Raw genomic sequence first — 20,900 nt, forward strand, 5'->3', positions numbered from 1 at the left:
AGTGATGCGCAGCCTGTAGAGGGTGAAGCGCAGGCAGCAGCAACTGTAAACAGGCCAGCGCAGGCAGCAGCAACTGTAAACAGGCCGGCGCAGGACAGCAGAAACTGGCGCAGAAAATTCAGGCCGGCGCAGCCTGTTCAGAATGTGTATAGGCTAGTCCTACAAGCTGAGCGCAGCTAGGGAGATGATGGCCTGAAGTTATGGCAGGTAGCACAGGGCAGGAGCAGCATGCTCTGATACCATGTAGAAAATATGAAAGCAAGAGCAAAACTAGAAATGAAACAAGAACAAATGAAAGACAAAGAGTTACCTTGAGATGAGTGTAGACAAGACACAAGATTGATACTTTCATTGATGTGACACCTACAATATATAGGTGAGAAGTACAAGATTGAGTAGACTCACTTATGGGATAAATGTAGAGGTGCCACATGGCACTAGACTCAAGACACAAAGACTCAACTGAAACTAGACTAGAGAAATAGTACACCTAGTGTGCACTTATTTCCAACACTTCCTCCACTCCACTCTTGGTAATTCTGGATTGAGGTTGCCTCTTCGCAGTCAGGAGGAGCTGGTTGACTCTGAGTTAACTAATGACACATCCATGTTCTTGGAGGCCTCACACATGTTTCTCTTCTGTTCAAGTGGCACTGGCAGAGTTTTGCTTGGCAGCCGGGCCCGCATTAATTGGCACAAATATGTTGGTTTTGAGATTAGCGACTCGCCAAGAGTTGAGTGGAGTGCAGAGCTTGGTTTTACTTGGATTAGTAGAGGATGCATTGCTAGATATTTGGGATGTTAGGTTGGGGTTGATATTTCTCCTGCACAGCAGTTTGCTCCAGTACTTATGAGTATTGCGAAGAAGCTTCTTCATTGGAGCTCCATGAGATTGGATTTAGCCTCCAAGAGCATTGATGGCTAATCAGGTATTGCTTGCCTCGGCTTGGTTTATTGCCTCTTGTTGGTGCTTCTCTCGTGCGTGCATTTGTCAATTGAAGAGGTTGATCCACAATTTTCTTTGGTCGGGTTTGGATAGCACCACAGACACACGTGCCAGGGTAGCTTCGCTCATAGTTATTCAGCCGAGACAAGATCCGGATGTTCATTGCAGGGCGTTGCTTTGCAAACTTGTGGCTAGAGGTTTCCTACCATGCGTTGAGCCTTAGAAGGATTTTTTCTTATCTCAGATTTCTGGGTGTACACCCTGTGTTGGTAGAGATTGGCTACTCAACACGGTTTTTGTTCATGGAGGCAAATATCAAGGCACCATCTTCCCCTTTTATTGTAGCCATTTTCAGAGCATGGAGAAGTATGAGACCATTCTTACGACAAAGGCTTCCTAGGTCTTTGGATGTGGCTGACCGACAACCTATTATTTGGAATGAGTTCATTAGGGATGAGGCCGGTTTGTGCATCTCGTTACATGCAGTGGTCAGGATGGGAGAGGTGCATATACAGTTCTTGCTTGGGAGGAGAGAGGTGCATATACAGTTCTTGCTTGGAAGACCTTTAAGAGTCTTCCGATAGATTGGAGAGCTGCATCCATGCAGATACAGTTCTTGCTTGGGAGAGAGGTGCATATACAGTTCTTGCTTGGAAGACCTTTAAGAGTCTTCCGGTAGATTGGAGAGCTGCATCCATTCAGCACATTAGGGGCTCTCACATACGTATTGATCAAATTGATGCAGCTATACCGCATGAGTGGCTCTCTGGACCTTTCATGGAGATTATCATCCAAGATGGCTGGGAAATTTTTCTAGGATAGGCATTCACATGTCCCCTCCATGACCATATGATGCAAAGTAGCCCAAACCTTATGTCGTGCTCTATCCCTCTAGGGGGTATGGGGCTCAGCACTAAGAAGCTAACAATAAAAGCCAGAGGCAATCCACCTCCCCATAGCAAGATCCGAGTGAAGTGTGCCCTAAGCATCCTTCAACTAACACTTTCTCTGCTATGAGATGAGCCATGAGTAGCAAAGAAGTGTTTATTGCATCTGCCTCCCATCTGAATCAAAAATGATTCCTAGGCATGGTAACGGTACTCCGCTCTTTGCTCCTAGGAGTACTGAAGCTCAGCCCTAACAATACATAAAGTATTTGCAATCCATTGGGCATCGGGGTGCTTTTCATGTTCCCTCTGTTGCACAGCTCAGCTTTGGCGCTTAATACCAAACAGGTTGCGGCTTGCTGGTGCTGGAGCTGCCTTCACAGATCAAACTGTGATGATGACCACTATGCCTTGTAGAGCGCCACAATAAGTGCGCCCCGACTGGATACTGTTGAGCCCGGACCAATCACAGTCTGTGCAGTACAAGCCGCCAAGCACAAAGCAGCCAGCCCTTCAAGTCGATCACCAGTTCAATGGTGTTGCACCACCAGAAGCATCATCTCTGACTAGGCTTTTGATGGTAGCCCAATTAAGCTCCACATCAAGCACTAAGCATAGATAAATGTTCTATTGTTGCACTTGCTTAAACAGATTGTGGCTTCTTGTCATCATTTTGGTCTCATAGACTCTTTAGGTCTTTTGAAGAAATTAATATAACTTTCTTTCTTTCTCTCTCAAAGAGGTATAGTATGTAGGAGCTCCTCTCTTTCTCACTTAGATTTTGTAACTCACACAGAGTTTGTAAAAGGTTTATCTATTGATGGAGGATGTTTACAAAGTGCTCTCTCCTTCAAAGAGGTCGATTTTACTCCCACTCTCTTGCTCCAAAATGTCACTCTATGAAGCAACAAAATAACGACACTAAGTGATGCAATCCACCCACAAGCACAAAGATGCTTCCACTCAACACATAGTGGAGAGCATTCGCATGGAAGGGAGCTCTGATACCATGTTCAGAGTTCGGGAGCTTTGCACAAAGCTTAAGCTAGTCCAAACTTAATCACAAAATAAAGCACTAAGCTGAAAATGTAATGGAACCAATGTTCTTAGAAGAGACCTCCACAAGATCCACCACATGCTCTCCTATCACCTGATCCATACAATTTAACCTTGGGTTATCTTCATAGACTCTTATGGCTACTTGGGCTCGCATTCAAGGGCCCTCTCGTTCTGCGCAGGCGAAGGGCGTGATATTTATGCGGGAATGGGACCATGGCATCTTCTTTTCCTCTAGTACCACAGGTCTTACATGGCATCCTAATGCTCCTCAGTGGTTGAAATCACCTTACATATTGGGGTGATTCTACTCTTTTCCAGCTTGTAGCTCTGAGTGTTGTATGTTTTTCTCATACTTAATAGAAGTCTCTTTCTATTAAAAATAAATAAATAAATAAAATAAAATAAAAAACCCACCTTCACTAAGGTTCTCCATACAACACATCATGGAGACCAACATTATTCTCAACACTCCAGAGTGTGCACCCAAGCCACTACGGTTCTCCATACAAAACAGCATGGAGACCAACATTATTCTCAACACTCCATAGTGTGCACCCAGAGAGTCTTTATAGAGCCTCAAGACTTGCAAGGCACTCACAGATGCACTCTACACATTGATGCAGCTATATCCCACAATTGGCTTCATGGGGCAAGGCAGATATGTCCATTAGCTGGCCATCTTCTCACACGCACGTTGCCCCAAAAAGGTGACTTGTATCCTCCAAGGAGGAGAGACATGCCTTTACGAGGTGGCGGAGGGTTGGAGACTAGTCAAACTGACAGACCAAGAGCCGATGGAGGATGCTATTCTTCATACAATCAGAATGGTTGGCATTAAGGATGACCGTTGGTACATAGATCCTCAGTCCCCCTTGTCATGGGTAATCCATGGCATCTTTGGATTTATGGTGGATGTTCTCTCTAGCACCTATCATTGGATCCAGGAAAATGGCAATGAGTTGATGCAATATCTCGCCATAGGACACTCCCCATCTTTACAGTCAGGAGGAACACTAGAGGATCCTAGATCTAGAGCTTGAAGTGGGGTCCGTACTCGTAGAGCGCGCTCGGAGACCTTAGGCATTGCATTACCCACACATGCTCTTTTTTGGAGATGACTATGCAGATCGTACCAAAAGAGACAAATCTTAATGTTCTTTTGGCTCTTCCAACATGGTGGACTCCAGATCAACACTTGGAGACGTACCTTTGGTGCAGATCCAAGATGCCCGCATTGTTTCATAGCTTTAAAGTTCACTTAGCATTGCATATGCAGTTGCAAAGAGGCCCCAAAGATCTGGTAAGGCCTTGCACGCTTGATTGGTGGGATGAGGAGAGGGACTTGAAACATCACTTTGGAATCTCTAACATGGCTTAGACAATCATGTACTCTAGTTCCGGACAAGGGAGCAGATTTGGGTCAGTGAGGTGATAGCTCAAGTGGTAGAGATGTTTGTCTAGGACAAGGAGGTCCTGGGTTCAAAACGTCTCATGGTACTTCCTTGGTGGCATCGCCCTGCAGGCGGATAAAAAAGCACTTCCAGGCAGTGAAAAAATGGTAACTACAGGAGGATCTTGGGCTTAATGCCAATCAGGGACGGGGAGGATCTTGGGCTTAATGCCAATCAGGGAGGGGGAGGGCGCGGGGGGGGGGGGGGGGGTGGGGGGGGGTGGGGAAGGGAGGAGGAAGGGGGTGTGTGCAGACTTTGAGAGGACCATCAAAAAAGTCCCTCAACCTATCACTACCAGTCTTAAGGCATAGCAGATCTGGAGCTCTGTATGCAGAGAGGCTCTAGATGGAACCTAGACTTATGCCTCACAATCACTTTCATGAATGTGGATGGATATTGTACACACCCTCTTGGCTACCTGGGGCTGGAATCAAGACTCGCATGCTACAGTGACCAGGAGAGCTTCCTTCATGAGAGAGTAGGACCGTGCCCTTTTTTTTCACATATATACAACCACAAGGCCTTAAAGGCATTTCCACTGTACAAATTGGGTACAATAACCTCACTTCTTTTTTTTCTTTTCTCTTTTCCCGGCTAGCTTTAGGCCCAAGATCCTCCCATAGTTACAGTTCTTGCTTGGAAGACCTTTAAGAATCTTCCGATGGATCGGAGAGCTACATCTATTCAGCATCTTAGGGGTTCTCGCATACGTATAGATCAAATTGATGCAGCTATACCACATGAGTGGCTCTCTGGGACCTTTCATGGAGATTATCATCCAAGATGGCTAGGAGTTTTTTCTAGGATAGGCGTACCTCTGCAGGTCATTTCTCTCCCGGGCTAGAAGGCTACAGATTGCATCATCTATTCTATCATGCCTGGATGGAGACTGAGGAGATGTAGCATGGAGGGAATCATCCCAGATACAAGGCTTAGTCCAATGAGGATTGTTGGTCGTTCAAGGAAGCACTGGTTCTTTGATCCTTCTCCTCAGATCGTGACTCATGGCTCTTGGCGTTTGTGACTGTATGGTGCCAGTCCTATCAGATATCTTCAGTGGGATCTAGGTGAGTGGGAGTGGATTAATGCCTCTGACCCATTGAAAAGCCTTCCTTTTTTCAGTTTCAAAGTCCAAAATGCCAAGCTTCTCATCACTCAACTGACGCATAGGATCCCTATGCTCAGGCCTCATTGGGAGAGTTATGACATCTCTCAAGTGATATAGTGTAGATATTGGCATAGGCTTTGGCATTCATATAGAAGAAGCCAGATCTCTCATTTCTTTTGGTTATTATTTCATGGTGGTCTACCCACCAATCAGTGGAGATCGATTTTCAATGTAGCACCTACCTGCCGGAGATGTGCAGCAAATTCCGAGACTGTACAACATTGTTTATGGGGATGCAGCACTGCACAGTGCATTTGGGGTTCTATAGCCCAATTTATGGAAAATTGAGTGGCCGCACCATGTATGTTACTTGCAGGGCAGTTGCTTGGCTTTCCTAGTCTGGTCCGCAAGTTTTCTACGAGGGCAATGATACAAACATCGCTATTTTCATTCGTAGAGGTATTGCCCAGCATGGTTTGTTGCACGATGTCCTCGCTCACATTATACACCTCTCAAACAGAGGATTGACACCAGTTGGTGGGAGATTGTTGCCAATATTACATGGCATATCTGGAGAGCTAGATGCACGGAGGCTATTGAGGGCGTTCAAATTTTTGAGTCTCAGTGCATTAGCAGTATATGGGGTGATATCATCCATACTCTCATGGCTACTTGGGCTTGTATTCAAGGGTCCTCTCGTTCCGCACAGGCAAAGCGCGTTGTGTTTATACGGGAGTGGGAACATGGCATTTTCTTTTCCTCTAGTCCCACAGCTCTTTCATGACACCATGATGCTCCTCAGTGGTTGAGATCACCTTACATATTGGGTTGATTCTATTCTATTCCGGCTTACACCCATGATTTTTCTATGCCTTTTTCATACTTGATAGAAGTATCTTCCTAGGAAAAAAAAAAGTGCCCTCCATGGCGTCAGTGCATCTAGCCTTCCACACGTGCCAGGCTATGATGCTAGCAATGATCTCCCATGTGGTGTCCAATCTTTGTGCTAGAGGTACGTAGCCTGACTCTAGCATGTCTTCAAGATGGCACCATTGACCAATAACCCGCATGACCATATCTCTATCGTTCCCTTCAAACCTGATTTGTGGACCCAACTGTGTCAACCAAAAAATAGCAGCAAAACAAATGAAGCCATCCCTCCTAATCCTTTCAAAAAGGTGTGCTATTGCAATCCAAATCCTCTATGCCTCCCTGCATTCCCATAAGCAATGGTTCTCTAAACCTCCTGCACATCTCGGACAAGCTAGACAGATCTCCACTGGTTGGTGGTCGCAAGGGTAAAAAGCACCTACATAGTTTTGTTTTTCGCCGCATATAGGCGCTTTTTATCCACCCATAGGCGATGCCGCTGAGGAAGCACCTTGTGGGGTTTTGAACCTAGGACCTCGTGATTGTGGGCAAACACCCTCACCGACGTCACTTCTTTTCCGCATGATTTGTATGAGGCTCCTTGATTTATTTAGTAATAGATGTTCATTTTCTTGGAAACAGAAATTGATGATAACCTTCCAATCCTGAATAAAATTATAATTAAGCCAACAATTGTAGATTAAAAGGGCCCAAGTTTAGGCCATAACTCTGGTGGATGATAAACAAGGTTGTATTCATCATTGTCTTGATCAAGCTTGCGAAGGCACAAAAAGTAAGTTGCAAGAGGGAATCAGGACAATGCAGATATGATACTGGTTGGTCAAGTTCAGAGTTGGGCAGCACAGGTGAGGGAGAGAAGCTGCTGTCATCAAAGCTTTGAGAGCTCAGAGAAGGACCAAGAGCGAAGATGAGACCAAAATACCTGAAAGGAGTGTAGAGGAAGAAAAAAGCGCTAGCAGAGATTGAAGGGAGTCACTGGCAGAGGGAGGACTGAGAGACAGATGTCACACATTATGTCAATTCAATGCTGCTCATCCATTACTTTTAATATTACAATTTCCAAAAGAGAGAACGCAGTTCTTGATTTGAAGAAAAAAGTAAAGCTTAATTCTTGGTAAAGTGGCACTGTACCACATGTGGGCAAGCCATCGAAGTGCCCGAAAGTGTGGTAAAAGAAGTGTCATTATCCTTATATGCACTTGAAATCAGCTCACCCTGATGCCACAAACGTACATGTAAGAGATTAGAACTTGAGGAGTTTACAATGTTAAGCCTGGTAGCTAATTCCAAGGTAAATTAAGCAACTAATTATTTGGGAGCACGGTGGAGTATAACTCCAGGGAGCCTGAATAGCTTGGCATCAAGTGCATCCAATCAATGTTTGCATACCGGTGCAAATATAGTCGTACAATTCCCAAAATTGGAGAACCAGCTCATTGAGTTGGCACTATTTGAAGAAGCTACTGATAAAACACCACTTGCTCTGGAAGGTGAGTAATTGCATGCGGACTCAAGAAAATTCCCAGCAGCTGCTACCTGTAGATTCTTAGAAAAATTCTTACTCGCAGGAAAACCCTTTATGGAAGTTTCAACTGTGTTTACAATCATCACATTACCCACTTGCCATGCCATGTCTTCTCTCAAGAACCATTAGTTTTCCTTAAGAGTTATTAAGGTGAAGTACCAATGTCATTATCATATTGCAACATCCACATTAGTCGAGCGCCCAATGGCTTGTTTTTCCCCATGACAGAAATCCGATCACAAACCCAACCGAATCAAACCCAGAAACTGTTAGATTCTGGTTGAGTAGCTACATTTTTTGCAAATTTTGATCGGAGTTAAAGAGCTCACTTCTTTACATATGTTTTAAGAAGACTTACAGCAAGAATTCCTGTAGAATTCACAAGGTTATTGACAGCTTGATCAATGCTTATGGAGGCTTGAGTTGCTATAGACATAGAAAGTACTGCTGGCATGATAATGTTATCACTTATCCATTCCAATGCAGCCAAAATTGCCCCAAAATTTCCAGTCCCATCACATGCCATTGCACGAACTGGATGGACAAAGGAGCTCTTCGCAACACCACTTTTGAGACCGGCAACAATTCCTATAACAGTCAATAAATATTCTTATTTTTAACACTTTTCTATCAATACACTCAAGCTTCGATGACCTCCTTTGGTAGTGACTACCAAAGTGAGTTGACAAACAGTGTGAATCATGCCATTAAGATTTTAAATGACTCTCCTGGTAGTAGTAAATGTTGATGCTAAAGCTTTGACTAGTAGCTCTTCAAATGTTGATGCATCCGATGAGGTGTCTTGTTACAAGAAGGTTCTTGTGGCTTCTTTGTTTTGGGGAGAGGATTCTTGTGGTACACTTGATGTTTCTTTGGGGCCGGCAACACCATTTCAGACGTGGGTGTGCTTCTTCTTCACACAAAGTTGGTGGTAAGGGATGGTCCAGATAGGCTGAGCTCACACTGCTGAACCCCTGTCGCCTCCTTCCTTGCCCCCACCTCTGTCCCTTCTACTCCTGCCTGCCCCTTCCTCCACTGCCCCAGCTGCTGTCGCTTTCTTCCTTGCCCCGCCTCTGTCCCTTCTGCTCCAGCCTTCCCCTTCCGCCTCTGCCCCAGCCCTGCCCCGTCCACCTCTGCCATTGCTGCTCCCGTTTTGCCATTGCTGCTCCCGCTTCTGCCCCTTCTGCTCACACTTGCCCTTCTGCTCCTGCCTCTGCCCCAGCTTCTCCCGCCTTGCCCACCCTCCATTTGCTCCCACCTTTGCTGCACCCGCCTTGTCCTCGCCCCTGTTGCCCTTTTTCCTTCAGCAGCATTTTTATTTGTATTCAAGTCGGCCATCCATTGTCGATTGGTTATGCCGCAGCAAATCTTTCATCACCCCCACAGGCAGGGAGAATCATCAATTTTTCGCAAGACAAGCTCACCTCTCTTCAGCACGACATTGACATTGAGGTCCACACCACCCTCGTTGCAAGGGTAGTATGAGGGCAAGTATGATGGGTATGTAGTTGGAGGGGGTGAGGGCCGGCCATGAAATTGAGGGGGGTGTATGAAGGCATGCAGGGGAAGTAAGGAAGAGGTGTGAAGGGCAAGGATGAGAAGGTGTGAATGGGGCGAGTACAAGGGATGGGAGATGGGGCGAGCAGGTGTGCAGGGGCAAGTATGAGCAGATCGGGGGATTATGAAACTCAGCTAAACTCGAGATCTTGCATGAAAAAAATAGGGGGAGGCAAATGAAGAGTGACCATGGGGGAGGCGCGTATGAAAGTCACCATGTGGAGGGAGGCGAGTATGAAAGTTGCCATGTGGAGGGAGGCGAGTATGAAAGTGTTTGTGGAGGGAAGCGAGTAGGAAACGTGCAAGGCGGGGGGCGAGTATGAGATATGGGCCATCAGCAAGAGTCGTCGAGGCTGTGTGAAAAGAGGAACATTGCAGGGGCAAGTATGAAAAGCATGTGGGGGAGGCACGTAGAATGGAGCCATGAGGCGAGTATGAGAAATGACCGTGGGAGGGCGAGTGGGCAACACGGGAGGTGAGTAAGAACAGGCTGATGGGGTGAGCATAAGAATTGCCTAGTGTCTTGCCTGCACTCAATTTCTCCTTTCACGAACCCAAGTGACTACTTTCAAGATTGAAGAGAAATTTCTTGCTTGGAGATTAAAACGGGATTCATGTCGGCCGCCCACTGTCGATTGGCTCTATGGCTTCTGCCGCAACCAATCTTTCGCAAGACGAGCTCCCTCTCTTCAGCACAACATTGACATTGAGATCCAAACCACCCTTGTTGCGAGGGTTTATGGCTCCCACCCCTCTCATTCGCAAGCCTGTGAATGGCTCCTAGCAACTCTCCCTTTGGAGCTAATTGTGCACTTCCAGCATACTCGTTTGCTTGGTCGAGCCTTCTTCGAGGTGGACTTTCATTCTCCAGAAGCTACTTCTCACGTTTTGGCTAGCAGCCCCTTCCCTCTTGGCGCTAGGAAGATTTTCTTTGTTTAGCACCAGGTGGGCTTTGATCCAGTGGCGGAGGATCAGCGCTTACCCCAGTCTCACTGCGGTTCCCTGCTCTTCCTCGGTCTTATTGGAAGCTATTAGCTTCCATAGGGGCATCCTTTATCTGAATTCTAGAGGTACAGGCTGTTCCGGGCTCTCCCGCCTCAGCTTCCACGGCTGTTACTGCCACTTCTGATGGTGTGCCCCAAGTCCTTGTGCTTGTTCCTAATCCATCGATTACTGACGACCATATTATGCTTCAAAGAACTGACGCCTCTCATTTCTGCAAGAGGATCGCAATTGCAGGCCTGCCCATGTCGGATTTGTCGTCGAGAAGGCCACATTGCTAGAGATTGTCCCTAATCGAGGAGCCATGCTAGGAGGCGGCATGGTCCGACCCATCAGATGCCTTGTGCAGTTGCCCCTATGCCACAACAGACCACACAGCGTTGGGTTATGGTTAGAGATGGCACGCACCCTTGGACCCCCGTACCTGCCCCTTCATCCCCGCACCCCTACTGGAGCACCCCAACCCTTACGCAGCTCTTGCCTCATAGGATGTTTATCCTTCTTTGGAGGATGAGGCTCTGCAAGCACCCTTGGACCCCCGTACCTGCCCCTTCACCCGCACCCCTACTGGAGCACCCCAATTCTAACACAACTCTTGCCTCACACGATGTTTATCCTTCTTTGGAGGATGAGGCTCTCCAAGCACGGGATTTGGATGCCTCACAGAAGGATGTTGCATTACAGTTACAGGATGATTGCACCCTTGAGGATAATGTTGCGCAGTCGCATCCCTCCCTTACCTATGCAAGACGTACTTCCGTCTCTAAAGGGGGTCCTTCGTCGACCACGAAATCTAGTCGTTCCTACTCTGAGTCCTTATGAGGATTGTCTCATCGAACATTCAGGGTCTTGGGGGCTTTTTTCCACGTTCGCGGAAACAAATTGTCAAAACTCAGCTTGATTGTGCAGTTACAAGCTGACCTATGGATGTATTGCTCTTGCAGAGTATAAATTGGATGCTAGCCAGTGTGGGAGATCATGCAAACTTCTCTAGGGACACACCTCTTGGTCACCAGCTATTGGTACCAAAGGTGGTGTCTGTATCTCTATTTCAGCTTTGATCTTGCCGTGCATCATTGGACATGGTGTCATTTTGCATGCGAGAGCACAGTGGATCCTTCTTATGCAGGGTACTACATGCATTGGTATTCTCAACCTCTGCTCCTAACCATAGAGGTGAGAGGATAGTCTTTTGGAAATCTCTCACTACGTTGATGCCTCTTGCCGACCATTGGATTATTGGTGGAAAATTTAACAAATACCTTGCTTATAACTTTAGCCATTCTTAAGTGGTACAAGCACGCCCAGATTTTGTCTTGGGTTTGGTCTTCCTTGCCCCTTGTCTTAAATTAGGTATAAATTTGGTCTGGGTTCTAAGTTGCAAATCATAGGAGTATAAGCATTTGTATCTCCAATGTTGTCAACTGGAGTTTCCTCTCAAGAATATTGTTTGCATGTGTGCAAGAAGCTTAGGGTCATCCAACCAATTTTGCAGGATGTCATTCATGATAGTCAAAATGTATTCTTGCACAGAAGGAGCATCTTGGACAACATTTTCCTGTTTTGGGAGGCCGTGGAATGAGCCAAAGCGAGCAATCAGCCCTTAGCCATTCTGCTCTTGGATTTTGAGTAGGCCTATGATAGTGGATTGGGACGTCCTTGAGGGTACTCTTAGCCATATGGGGTTCTCTCAGAGATGGATCAAGGGAGTTTCATGCATGTATCGTGATGCCCACTGTAGTGTGCTCGCTTGCGGTGATATAGGAGAGCAGTTCCAGATATCTCCCTCAGTACGGCAGGGTTGCTCTTTAGCCCCATTATTATATATCATAGTTGCAAAGGCCATCAGCATCTTCCTCCGCTCCACTATTGATATTTCTGGATTGAGGTTGCCTCTTCGTAGTCAAGAGGAGATAGTTGACTCTGCGTTAGCTGATGACATAGCCATGTTCTTGGAGGCCTCACACATATGCTTATGTTCCTTTCGGATAGCAGTGGAAGAGTTTTGTTTGGGAGCACGAGCACTCATTAATTGCCACAAATCTGTTGGTTTTTGGATTAGTGACTCACCGAGAGTTGCTTGGGGGTGGGTGACTAGGCTTATGAGACTTAATAAACTCCCGTAAGTCTGGAATTTCTTTTTCGTTTATAGTGGGATACTCTATATAGGTAGCATCAAAAGTGTATTGTACAATTGTCAACATGGCTTCTAAATGTTTATCAATATTACTGTAGAGTTTTAGAATGGCAAAGGATGATAGAGAGTGGCACTGCTAGATATTTTTGGGATGTCAGTTTGGGGTTGATATTTCTCTTGCACAGTAGTTTGCTCCAGTACTTATGAATATCCACAAGAAGCTTCTTCATTGGATCTCCAGGAGATTAGATTTAGCCTCTAGAGCTTTGGTGGCTAATTAGGTATTGTAGAAAATATGAAAGCAAGAGCAAAACTAGAAATGAAACAAGAACAAATGAAAGACAAAGAGTTACCTTGAGATGAGTGTAGACAAGACACAAGATTGATACTTTCATTGATGTGACACCTACAATTTATAGGTGAGAAGTACAAGATTGAGTAGACTCACTTATGGGATAAATGTAGAGGTGCCACATGGCACTAGACTCAAGACACAAAGACTGAAACTAGACTAGAGAAATAGTACACCTAGTGTGCACTTATATGAAAGCAAGAGCAAAACTAGAAATGAAACAAGAACAAATGAAAGACAAAGAGTTACCTTGAGATGAGTGTAGACAAGACACAAGATTGATACTTTCATTGATGTGACACCTACAATTTATAGGTGAGAAGTACAAGATTGAGTAGACTCACTTATGGGATAAATGTAGAGGTGCCACATGGCACTAGACTCAAGACACAAAGACTGAAACTAGACTAGAGAAATAGTACACCTAGTGTGCACTTATTTCCAACACCCTCCTTAAGTGGACACTAGGAGGAAGACAAAAGACAAGGCTATAACATGACAAAAGATAAGACCAAGACAGAGAGACTAGACAAGGATTGAGAGACAAGCTAGAAGACAAGATGGACAAGACTAGAAGACAGACATAAAGACTGATAGACTGAGAGACAAGACATGAGAGACAAAAGATCCTGAGACACCCCTCCTCAAGTGATATCCTCATATGGGTCCACAAGGATAGGGACAAGATGGATCTAAAACAAGACACAGTCAGATTTGATAGACAGATAGACAGACAGACAAGACTAGATAGACAGAAGACTGACTGTAGACAAACAGATGGACCTTGAAGACATCCCCTCCTCAAGGGCAATCTCTGCCTCTTGGGTAGGGACAAGAGAGAGGTCAAAAAGCATAATGAGTAAGACACTAGAACCCCTTGACCTACATCATCGGTGGTCAAAGTGGTAGACAAGAAAAGGTGAAGTAATCAGAAAGCCCACTCCTCATCATGTGAGGAATGAACAGCAAGATCTGCTGATGTAGATGCTGCAGCAACATGGGCTGAGGTAGATGTAGGGGCTGATGTAGAGGTTTTAGAGTAGCAGTCCTTCTCCCGGTGATTATCACGGCCACAAATGGTGCATGGATGAGCCTTGAAGCAGTCCTTCTCCATATGATTAGTTTTCCCACAATGTGTGCAAGGCTTTCTTACCTTAGAACCTTTCTTTGCTAAAAATGCAGTGTCAGTTACCTTTTGTTGTTTTGTTCTTTCCTCTTCTTGGAGAGCATTGATGATACCTTCAAGAGTAGGATTATTGTGATACTTGAAGGTAGTGACAAGAGTAGCATAGGTGTCAGGTAAGCTTTTGAGAAGCACAGCAATAGCAATATCTTCGGAGATGGGGGACTTCACTGAAGCAAGCTGAACCATAAGACTGCGAAAATAATTGACATGAGAGGCTATAGTAGCTCCCTCCTGCATATATAGATCAAAGAATGAGATCATAAGTGCAATCTTAGAGTTTTTAGAACGGGGTCCAAAAAGGGTATCCGAAGTGATCCATGCTCGAGAAGCAGACTGTATGTCGGAGATGTGATGAATGTAATCATCTCCAAGACCGAGCAGGATGATAGCATAGGCTTTGTCATTCTTGGCAGTGGGAGCATAAGTGATGACTTGCTCAATGTCGGAATCTTCGGGAGCAGCTTGGTGAACAACGTCCCAAAGACCTTCTTTCATAAGATGGCACTTGATTTTGATTTGCCAAGTATGAAAGTTGGAGCCATTGAATTTGTCGATAGACATGAGAGAATGAGTAGAAGAGGCCATGTGGGAAGGTCTTACCTCTTGCTAAAATGCAAGGGCAGTGTCTATTCCCTTACAAGATTGCAGAAATGAATGAAAGAAGAGATCCAAACTGTTTTTAGAAGCCGGCTCTCTCACCACTTGTAAAGGCCATAGCATGTGACAGCCCATCGAAGCATGAGGAACTAGCAGTTTGCAGATATGAGGATAAGAAAAGGACTGACCAGCAAACTGAAGGAGACAATGCACAGTACCTTGTAGATTCTTCAAGAGGAAGCGATGGCAGAACTGAACTGCCTTTAGATGATGCGTAGCCTGTAGATGAAGAAACACCGCCTCCAGCAGATAGACGTAGACTGCTGCAGAGGTGTAATACAGCTCCTGTGAATAAGCAATACAAGTGCTACTCATCCAGAGAGGGAGGCCGACAGTAGCTGCAGGTATGGAGTGATGCGCAACCTGTAGAGGATGAAGCGCCAGCAGAGCAGCAACTGAAAACAGGCCTGCGCAGGGCGGACAGCAAAAAAACTGGCGCAAAAAATTCAGGCCTGCGCAGCCTGTGCAGAATTTGTATAGGCTGGTCCTACAAGCTGAGCGCAGCTAGGGAGATGGTGGCCTGAAGCTGTGGCGGGCAACACAGGGCAGGAGCAGCATGCTCTGATACCATGTAGAAAATATGAAAGCAAGAGCAAAACTAGAAATGAAACAAGAACAAATGAAAGACAAAGAGTTACCTTGAGATGAGTGTAGACAAGACACAAGATTGATACTTTCATTGATGTGACACCTACAATTTATAGGTGAGAAGTACAAGATTGAGTAGACTCACTTATGGGATAAATGTAGAGGTGCCACATGGCACTAGACTCAAGACACAAAGACTGAAACTAGACTAGAGAAATAGTACACCTAGTGTGCACTTATTTCCAACAGGTATTGCTTGCCTCAGCTTGGTTTATTGCCTCTTGTTGGTGCTTCTAACATGCGTGCATTAGTCAATTGTGGAGATTGATCCGCAATTTTCTTTGGTCGGGTTTGAATGGCACCGCAGACACTCGTGCCATGGGTAGCTTGGCTGACAGTTATTCAACCCAGATGAGAGAAGGGGCTAAATATTATTGATCCAGATGTTCAGTCCAAATCGTTGCTTTGCAAACTTGTGGTCAGATGTTTCCTACCAAGCACTGAGCCTTGGAAGGATTTTTTCTTGTCTCAAATTTCCGGATATACACCCCGTGTTGGGAGAGATTGGCTGCCCAGCACACGGTTTTTGTTCATAGAGGATTATATCAGCGCACCATCCTCCCCTCTTATTGTAGCCATTGTCAGAGCATGGAGAAGCATGAGACCATTTTTGCGACAAAGGCTTCCTAGGTCTTTGGATGAGAGTGACCGACAACCTATTATATGAAACGAGTTCATCAGGGATGAGGCCAGTCGGCCACTTGGTGAATCTCATTACATGCAGTGGTCAGCATGGGAGAGATGTGCATACATAGTTCTTGCTTGGAAGACCCTTAAGAGTCTTCCAGCGGAGGATCGCAGATCTGCATCCCTTCAGCATCTTGGGGGCTCTCGCATACGTATTGATCAGATTGAGGCAACTATTCCGCATGAGTGGATCTTTGGGACCTTTCATGGAGACTATCATCCAAGTTGGCTGGGAGTGTTTCCGAGGATAGGCATACCTCTGCAGGTCATTGCTCTCCCGGGCCAGGAGGCTACAGATTTCATCGTTTATTCTATCATGCCTGGAAGGACATTGTCACGTGCATCCCGCACTTGGATACCAAGTAGACATATTTGTACACAAGGTGCATGTAATATGCGGAAGCTTCGGAGAAGGATCGGTACTTCAAAACTCAGAAAACAGCACTCTTTTCGCGACGGAATTAACGCACAAAACAGAAAGACGATGTGCAGAAAATAGAGAGAGAAGGGGGAGATGGAGAGGACACAGTATTGGGTCCCAATTACCCTCTGTAGGGCCCCCACCACGGATGGTGTATTTGCTTTATTAGAATGATGTAAATCTGAAACAAATACAAAGTACTTGACCTTTTCTTGGCTGGAAAACCTGCCCTTGACCTTCAGTCCTTCACCCCTTTGCTTTAGCAAACCCTTGGCTGTCCTGGCCCTTGAATGCTTGGAGCTCTTGGTGAAATATGAGATAAATGATGGGATTATGGGCTGGGGTATTTATACCCCCTCTTTCATCCAGTCGGCCAGCTACTAAAAGCTCCACGACTGAGTTTATTCCCATAAAATGCTTGCACACTAAAAATAAATGTATTCACACTAGGCCAGCCTGCTGTCCAGCCTGCGCATGCTTCTGGGACAGCCCCTGGCTGCTGGGCATGCTGCGCATAGGTGTGGGGACTGCCCCTACACCTGGCCGACTTGCATATTAGGGCTTTGGACCCAGTCGGCTGCCTGTCCAGTAGTAGTACAGCTGGCCGACAGCCCCTCCAGCCCTTGCCTTGGCTGGTGGGCAAGGCTTGGGCCCTCCTGGCCCCTTGGGGGTGGTTCTACACCTCCCCCATGCCCAGACTAAGTATGCAAGCTGCAAATCCTTGCACTGGGGTAGCCCTATGGGCTGTCCCCATCTCTACATGCAAACTACATGCCTACAGATGTCTGGCATCCAGTAGCAAACCAGATACGCAGCACATCTGACATCATTCCAGAGGGAGACTCACAGCGCGGACTGGCACTGCTTCATGTGCAGGACAATGCACACCTGACCTTGGACTCATGTGCAGGACAATGCACACCTGACCTCGGACGACTGAGATGGATCCCTGGCTGACTCGTCCCGGACTGGGCTCACATGGGACCAGTTCACCATCCCAGGTCCTGCACCTTCTGTACAGAAATGTCTACGTGGCATCCAAGTGCGGGATGCACGTGACAGTGCAGGACCTGGGGTGGAAAACTGGTCCCAAGTGAGCCCAGTCCGGGACGAGTCAGCCAGGGTTCCACTCCAGTCGTCCGAGTTGAGGTGTGCATTGTCCTCCACATGAAACAGTGCCGGTCCGCGCTGTGAGTCTCTCTCTGGAATGATGTCAGTGGTTCTGTGTATCTGGTATGACACCGGATGCCAAACCACTGTGTAGACATTTAGGGTTTGTATATAGGAATGGGGCCAGCCCATAGGGCTGCCCCAAGAATAGATATGTGGGCATGGGGGAGGTGTAGAACCACCCCCATAGGGGCGAGGAAGGCCTTGGCTGTGCCCTCCAGCCATGGGATGGGTTGGAAGGGCTGTAGGCCAGCCCTAGGGCCCCTGGACAGGCAGCCGACAGGGCATCCAGCCCTTAGAGGGCTGTAGGCCAAGTGTGGGGCAGCCCACACAGGCTGCCCAGCAGCCAGAAACACAAGCGTATGGTGGCCAGCCCCATTTATGTGATGCACAGGTTTATTAGCATTAAATGCTGATTATTAAGGTCGTGAGACTATTTTCAGTCAGCCGCCTAGGTTTTATCCAGCAGACCAGCACCCTGGAGGGGTATAAATACCCATGGCATATATTCAGTCCATTCATCTCAGTTTTTCACCAAGTGTTGAAGCCAATCAAAGGGCCTTCAATCTTTTATTTCAGTTTTGCATCATTCTAATTAAAGCAAATACACCATCCGTGGTGGGGGTCCTACATAGGGTATTCGGGACCCAATATTGTGTCCTCTTCTCCCTCTCTCTCTCGTAGACGTTAATATGTTGTATTATTTTTTGTCTCATAGGCCGACTTTGGCCTCTTCTCCCTCTCTCTCTCGTAGACGTTAATATGTTGTATTATTTTTTGTCTCATAGGCCAACTTTGGCCTCTCGTAGACGTTAATATATCTTTCTTTCTTTCTTTCTTTCTCTTTCTCTATTTTTCTGCACTTCTACATTCAGTTTTGTGCGTTAATTTTGTCACGACAAGTGTGATGTTTTTCTGAGCATTGAAGTTACCAATCTCCCCCGAAGCTTCTGCATGTTAGAGTGGTCTCAGAGCCTACTTCAAGTGTAAAGATTCAGCAAGAAACCAAAAAATATTTCTCACTCGTGTGGTTGGTTTTCGAACTCCGGTGGACCACCCCTTTCCGAATGACTCCTGTCCCTCAAAGGACAGTTGGTTTTCAGCCTACGGAAGTCTCCCGCACACATAGTGGATGGTCAGCTTGCGCTCCGGAAAGGAAGTGCGTTTTCCTTCTATGGTGAGCTTGGACAACGAGAGAGACCAAGAACCTTGGGACCAAAGTGCACCACGCAACCGAGCTAGGGCATCAGGCATGAGTGTTAAAGAGATGTTCCAACAGATGATGCGAGCAATCACAAACCAGAGTACCAAGTTGGAAGAGCAGAACGCACAGATACTGGCTCTGGAAGAGCGCACCCATTCTCCAACGCCACGTTTTCCATCTCCTCCTCCCTCTCCTTCCGTATCCCATATTCCAGATCCTCTACACAGGGACCCTCTCGACAGGTCACGATCCCAGCTCAGTTCGATGCTTGAGTTGCAAATGCGTGCATTGGAGATCCGACAACACAAAGACAAGGCCATGCGATGTGTGGAACATGAGCGTTACCTTGCGGCTTTGAACGCAAGATTGACACCAACGGCTTTCTCGAATCATTTTCCCAAGAAAATGAACTTCAGTAAGTATAATGGTAAGCTCGACCCCACAACTCTTTATTCATGGTTGCATCAATTTGAAGCTTACTTTGCCGTAGTTAGAAAGAATGATACTGATAGAGTCTTGCGTGTCGTATAAACTCGCTGAAGCTTTCACCCCCCCCCCCTGCTCGAGCTGCCTTCGCCATTCCCCGCCTGCTTGCACCCCCCTCCCCGCCCTCGTGTTTTTGCCTCTCCCCGCCTAACCCCCCCCCCCCCCCCCCCCCGTTCGCGCCCCTGTGCTTCTTGCGCCCCCCGCCCTCCCTTTTGTGCCCATCGCCCCATGCCCGCCTGCCCTCGTCTCCTTCGTGCCCCCCGCTCCCCCCCCTTCCTCCGCGTCCTGCCCCCCTGCCTGCCCCCCCCCCCCTTCGCGCTTTCCCCGTCCCCCCCCTTCGTTCCCGACTGCCCGCCCCCTTTCTTCTCCGCCTCTGCCTTGCCCCTCCCCCTCCGTTTTTTTTTTTTTCCGCCCCCCTCTGTTTTCCGCCCCTCCCCCTCTGTCTTCCACCCCTCCCCCTTTGTCTTCCGCCCTTCCCCACAGCAGCTTCAGTGGTGGCTAGAGCAGCTGGCCTACCTTCGATCAGAGTTTTGGTTCCTGACATCTCCTCCCTTCCGAAGGTCATTCAGTTACCTAGGATAAAGAAGGGATGGATCAATCAGAGAGTGGAGTTTTTGGGGCTCCCAAATTAGTGTTTTATATGCAGGCAGGACGGCCACCTGGCCAAGGCCTGCCCTTGCAGGAGACCCCGACCTTCACTGCAGCAGCAGACCCCCGATGGCCCGCCCACAGATGCGGCTCGGCAGGCAGCCTCTAGGACACCTGCTCAGCCCACAAAGACCTCGGATTGGCAACCTGGACAGGGGCGCCGTCGCGGGAGACAGCCACAGCAACATGCCTAGAGACCGACGCAGCAGCAGTCACAGCCTCAGCATCACTGGGTTCCTGTGAGGTACAGCTTTGCTCCCCTCCAGGAGGAGACCCCAGCACAGATTGAGTTTCAAGAGATGCCAGCACCCCCCCCCTTCACCCCCACCCCCCCCCTCCCTCGTCCCCCCCTCCCGCCTCGCTTCCACCTTCGCCTCCTCCCGTTCCCGCTCCTGCTTTTTCAGCGGCTCCGTCCCCACCCCCTTCTCCCCCCCCTCCTCCCCCTCCGCTCGCCTCGGCTCCCCGGGAGGCACTGGCAGTACCGTGGCGCTCACCTGCAGCCCGGCCGGCACTGAGCACCGACCTTGCTCGAGCACCGCAGAGGAGACCTACCATGCCGATTCGTGCTTCACGGATATCCTCTATCCGCAATCGGCTGAGTAGTCTCAACACTAGACAGCGCTCAGAGGCTTTCAACTACTCCTTACGCCTTTTTGGAGCAGAGGACCCCCATGAGCCAGCACCCATCAGAGTTCATGTGGTGATACCTCCGGCCTGAGGGGAGGAGGCACTTGATTCAGTGGTGGCCTTCTCCTTTCCTCTCTGCGGCACTAGCGACCGGGAGTGGACTCTGGATCTCGCTCTTAGTATTTTGAAGACTCAGGCAGTTGAGTTTTCTCACCATGTGAGCGATTTGGAGATGACAGACGTGATAGGCC

General features: G+C 47.5%; 1 protein-coding gene across 1 annotated transcript in view; it reads right to left on the reverse strand.

The window, feature by feature from the left end:
- LOC147605212 (uncharacterized) overlaps positions 1 to 20,900 on the reverse strand; it is a 227,846-nt gene that overhangs the window by 144,800 nt on the left and 62,146 nt on the right. The window contains exons 5-7 of the mRNA XM_086794043.1: positions 8,226 to 8,455; positions 7,732 to 7,878; positions 7,474 to 7,557 (exon numbers count right to left, since the gene is read on the reverse strand). Coding sequence (XP_086650169.1) covers positions 7,474 to 7,557; positions 7,732 to 7,878; positions 8,226 to 8,455 — 461 coding nt within the window. The remainder of the gene's footprint in view (positions 1 to 7,473; positions 7,558 to 7,731; positions 7,879 to 8,225; positions 8,456 to 20,900) is intronic.

Source organism: Cibotium barometz, chromosome 60, assembly GCF_041138505.1.
Source record: "Cibotium barometz isolate CiBa-2024 chromosome 60, ASM4113850v1, whole genome shotgun sequence".
NCBI lineage: Eukaryota > Viridiplantae > Streptophyta > Polypodiopsida > Cyatheales > Cibotiaceae > Cibotium > Cibotium barometz.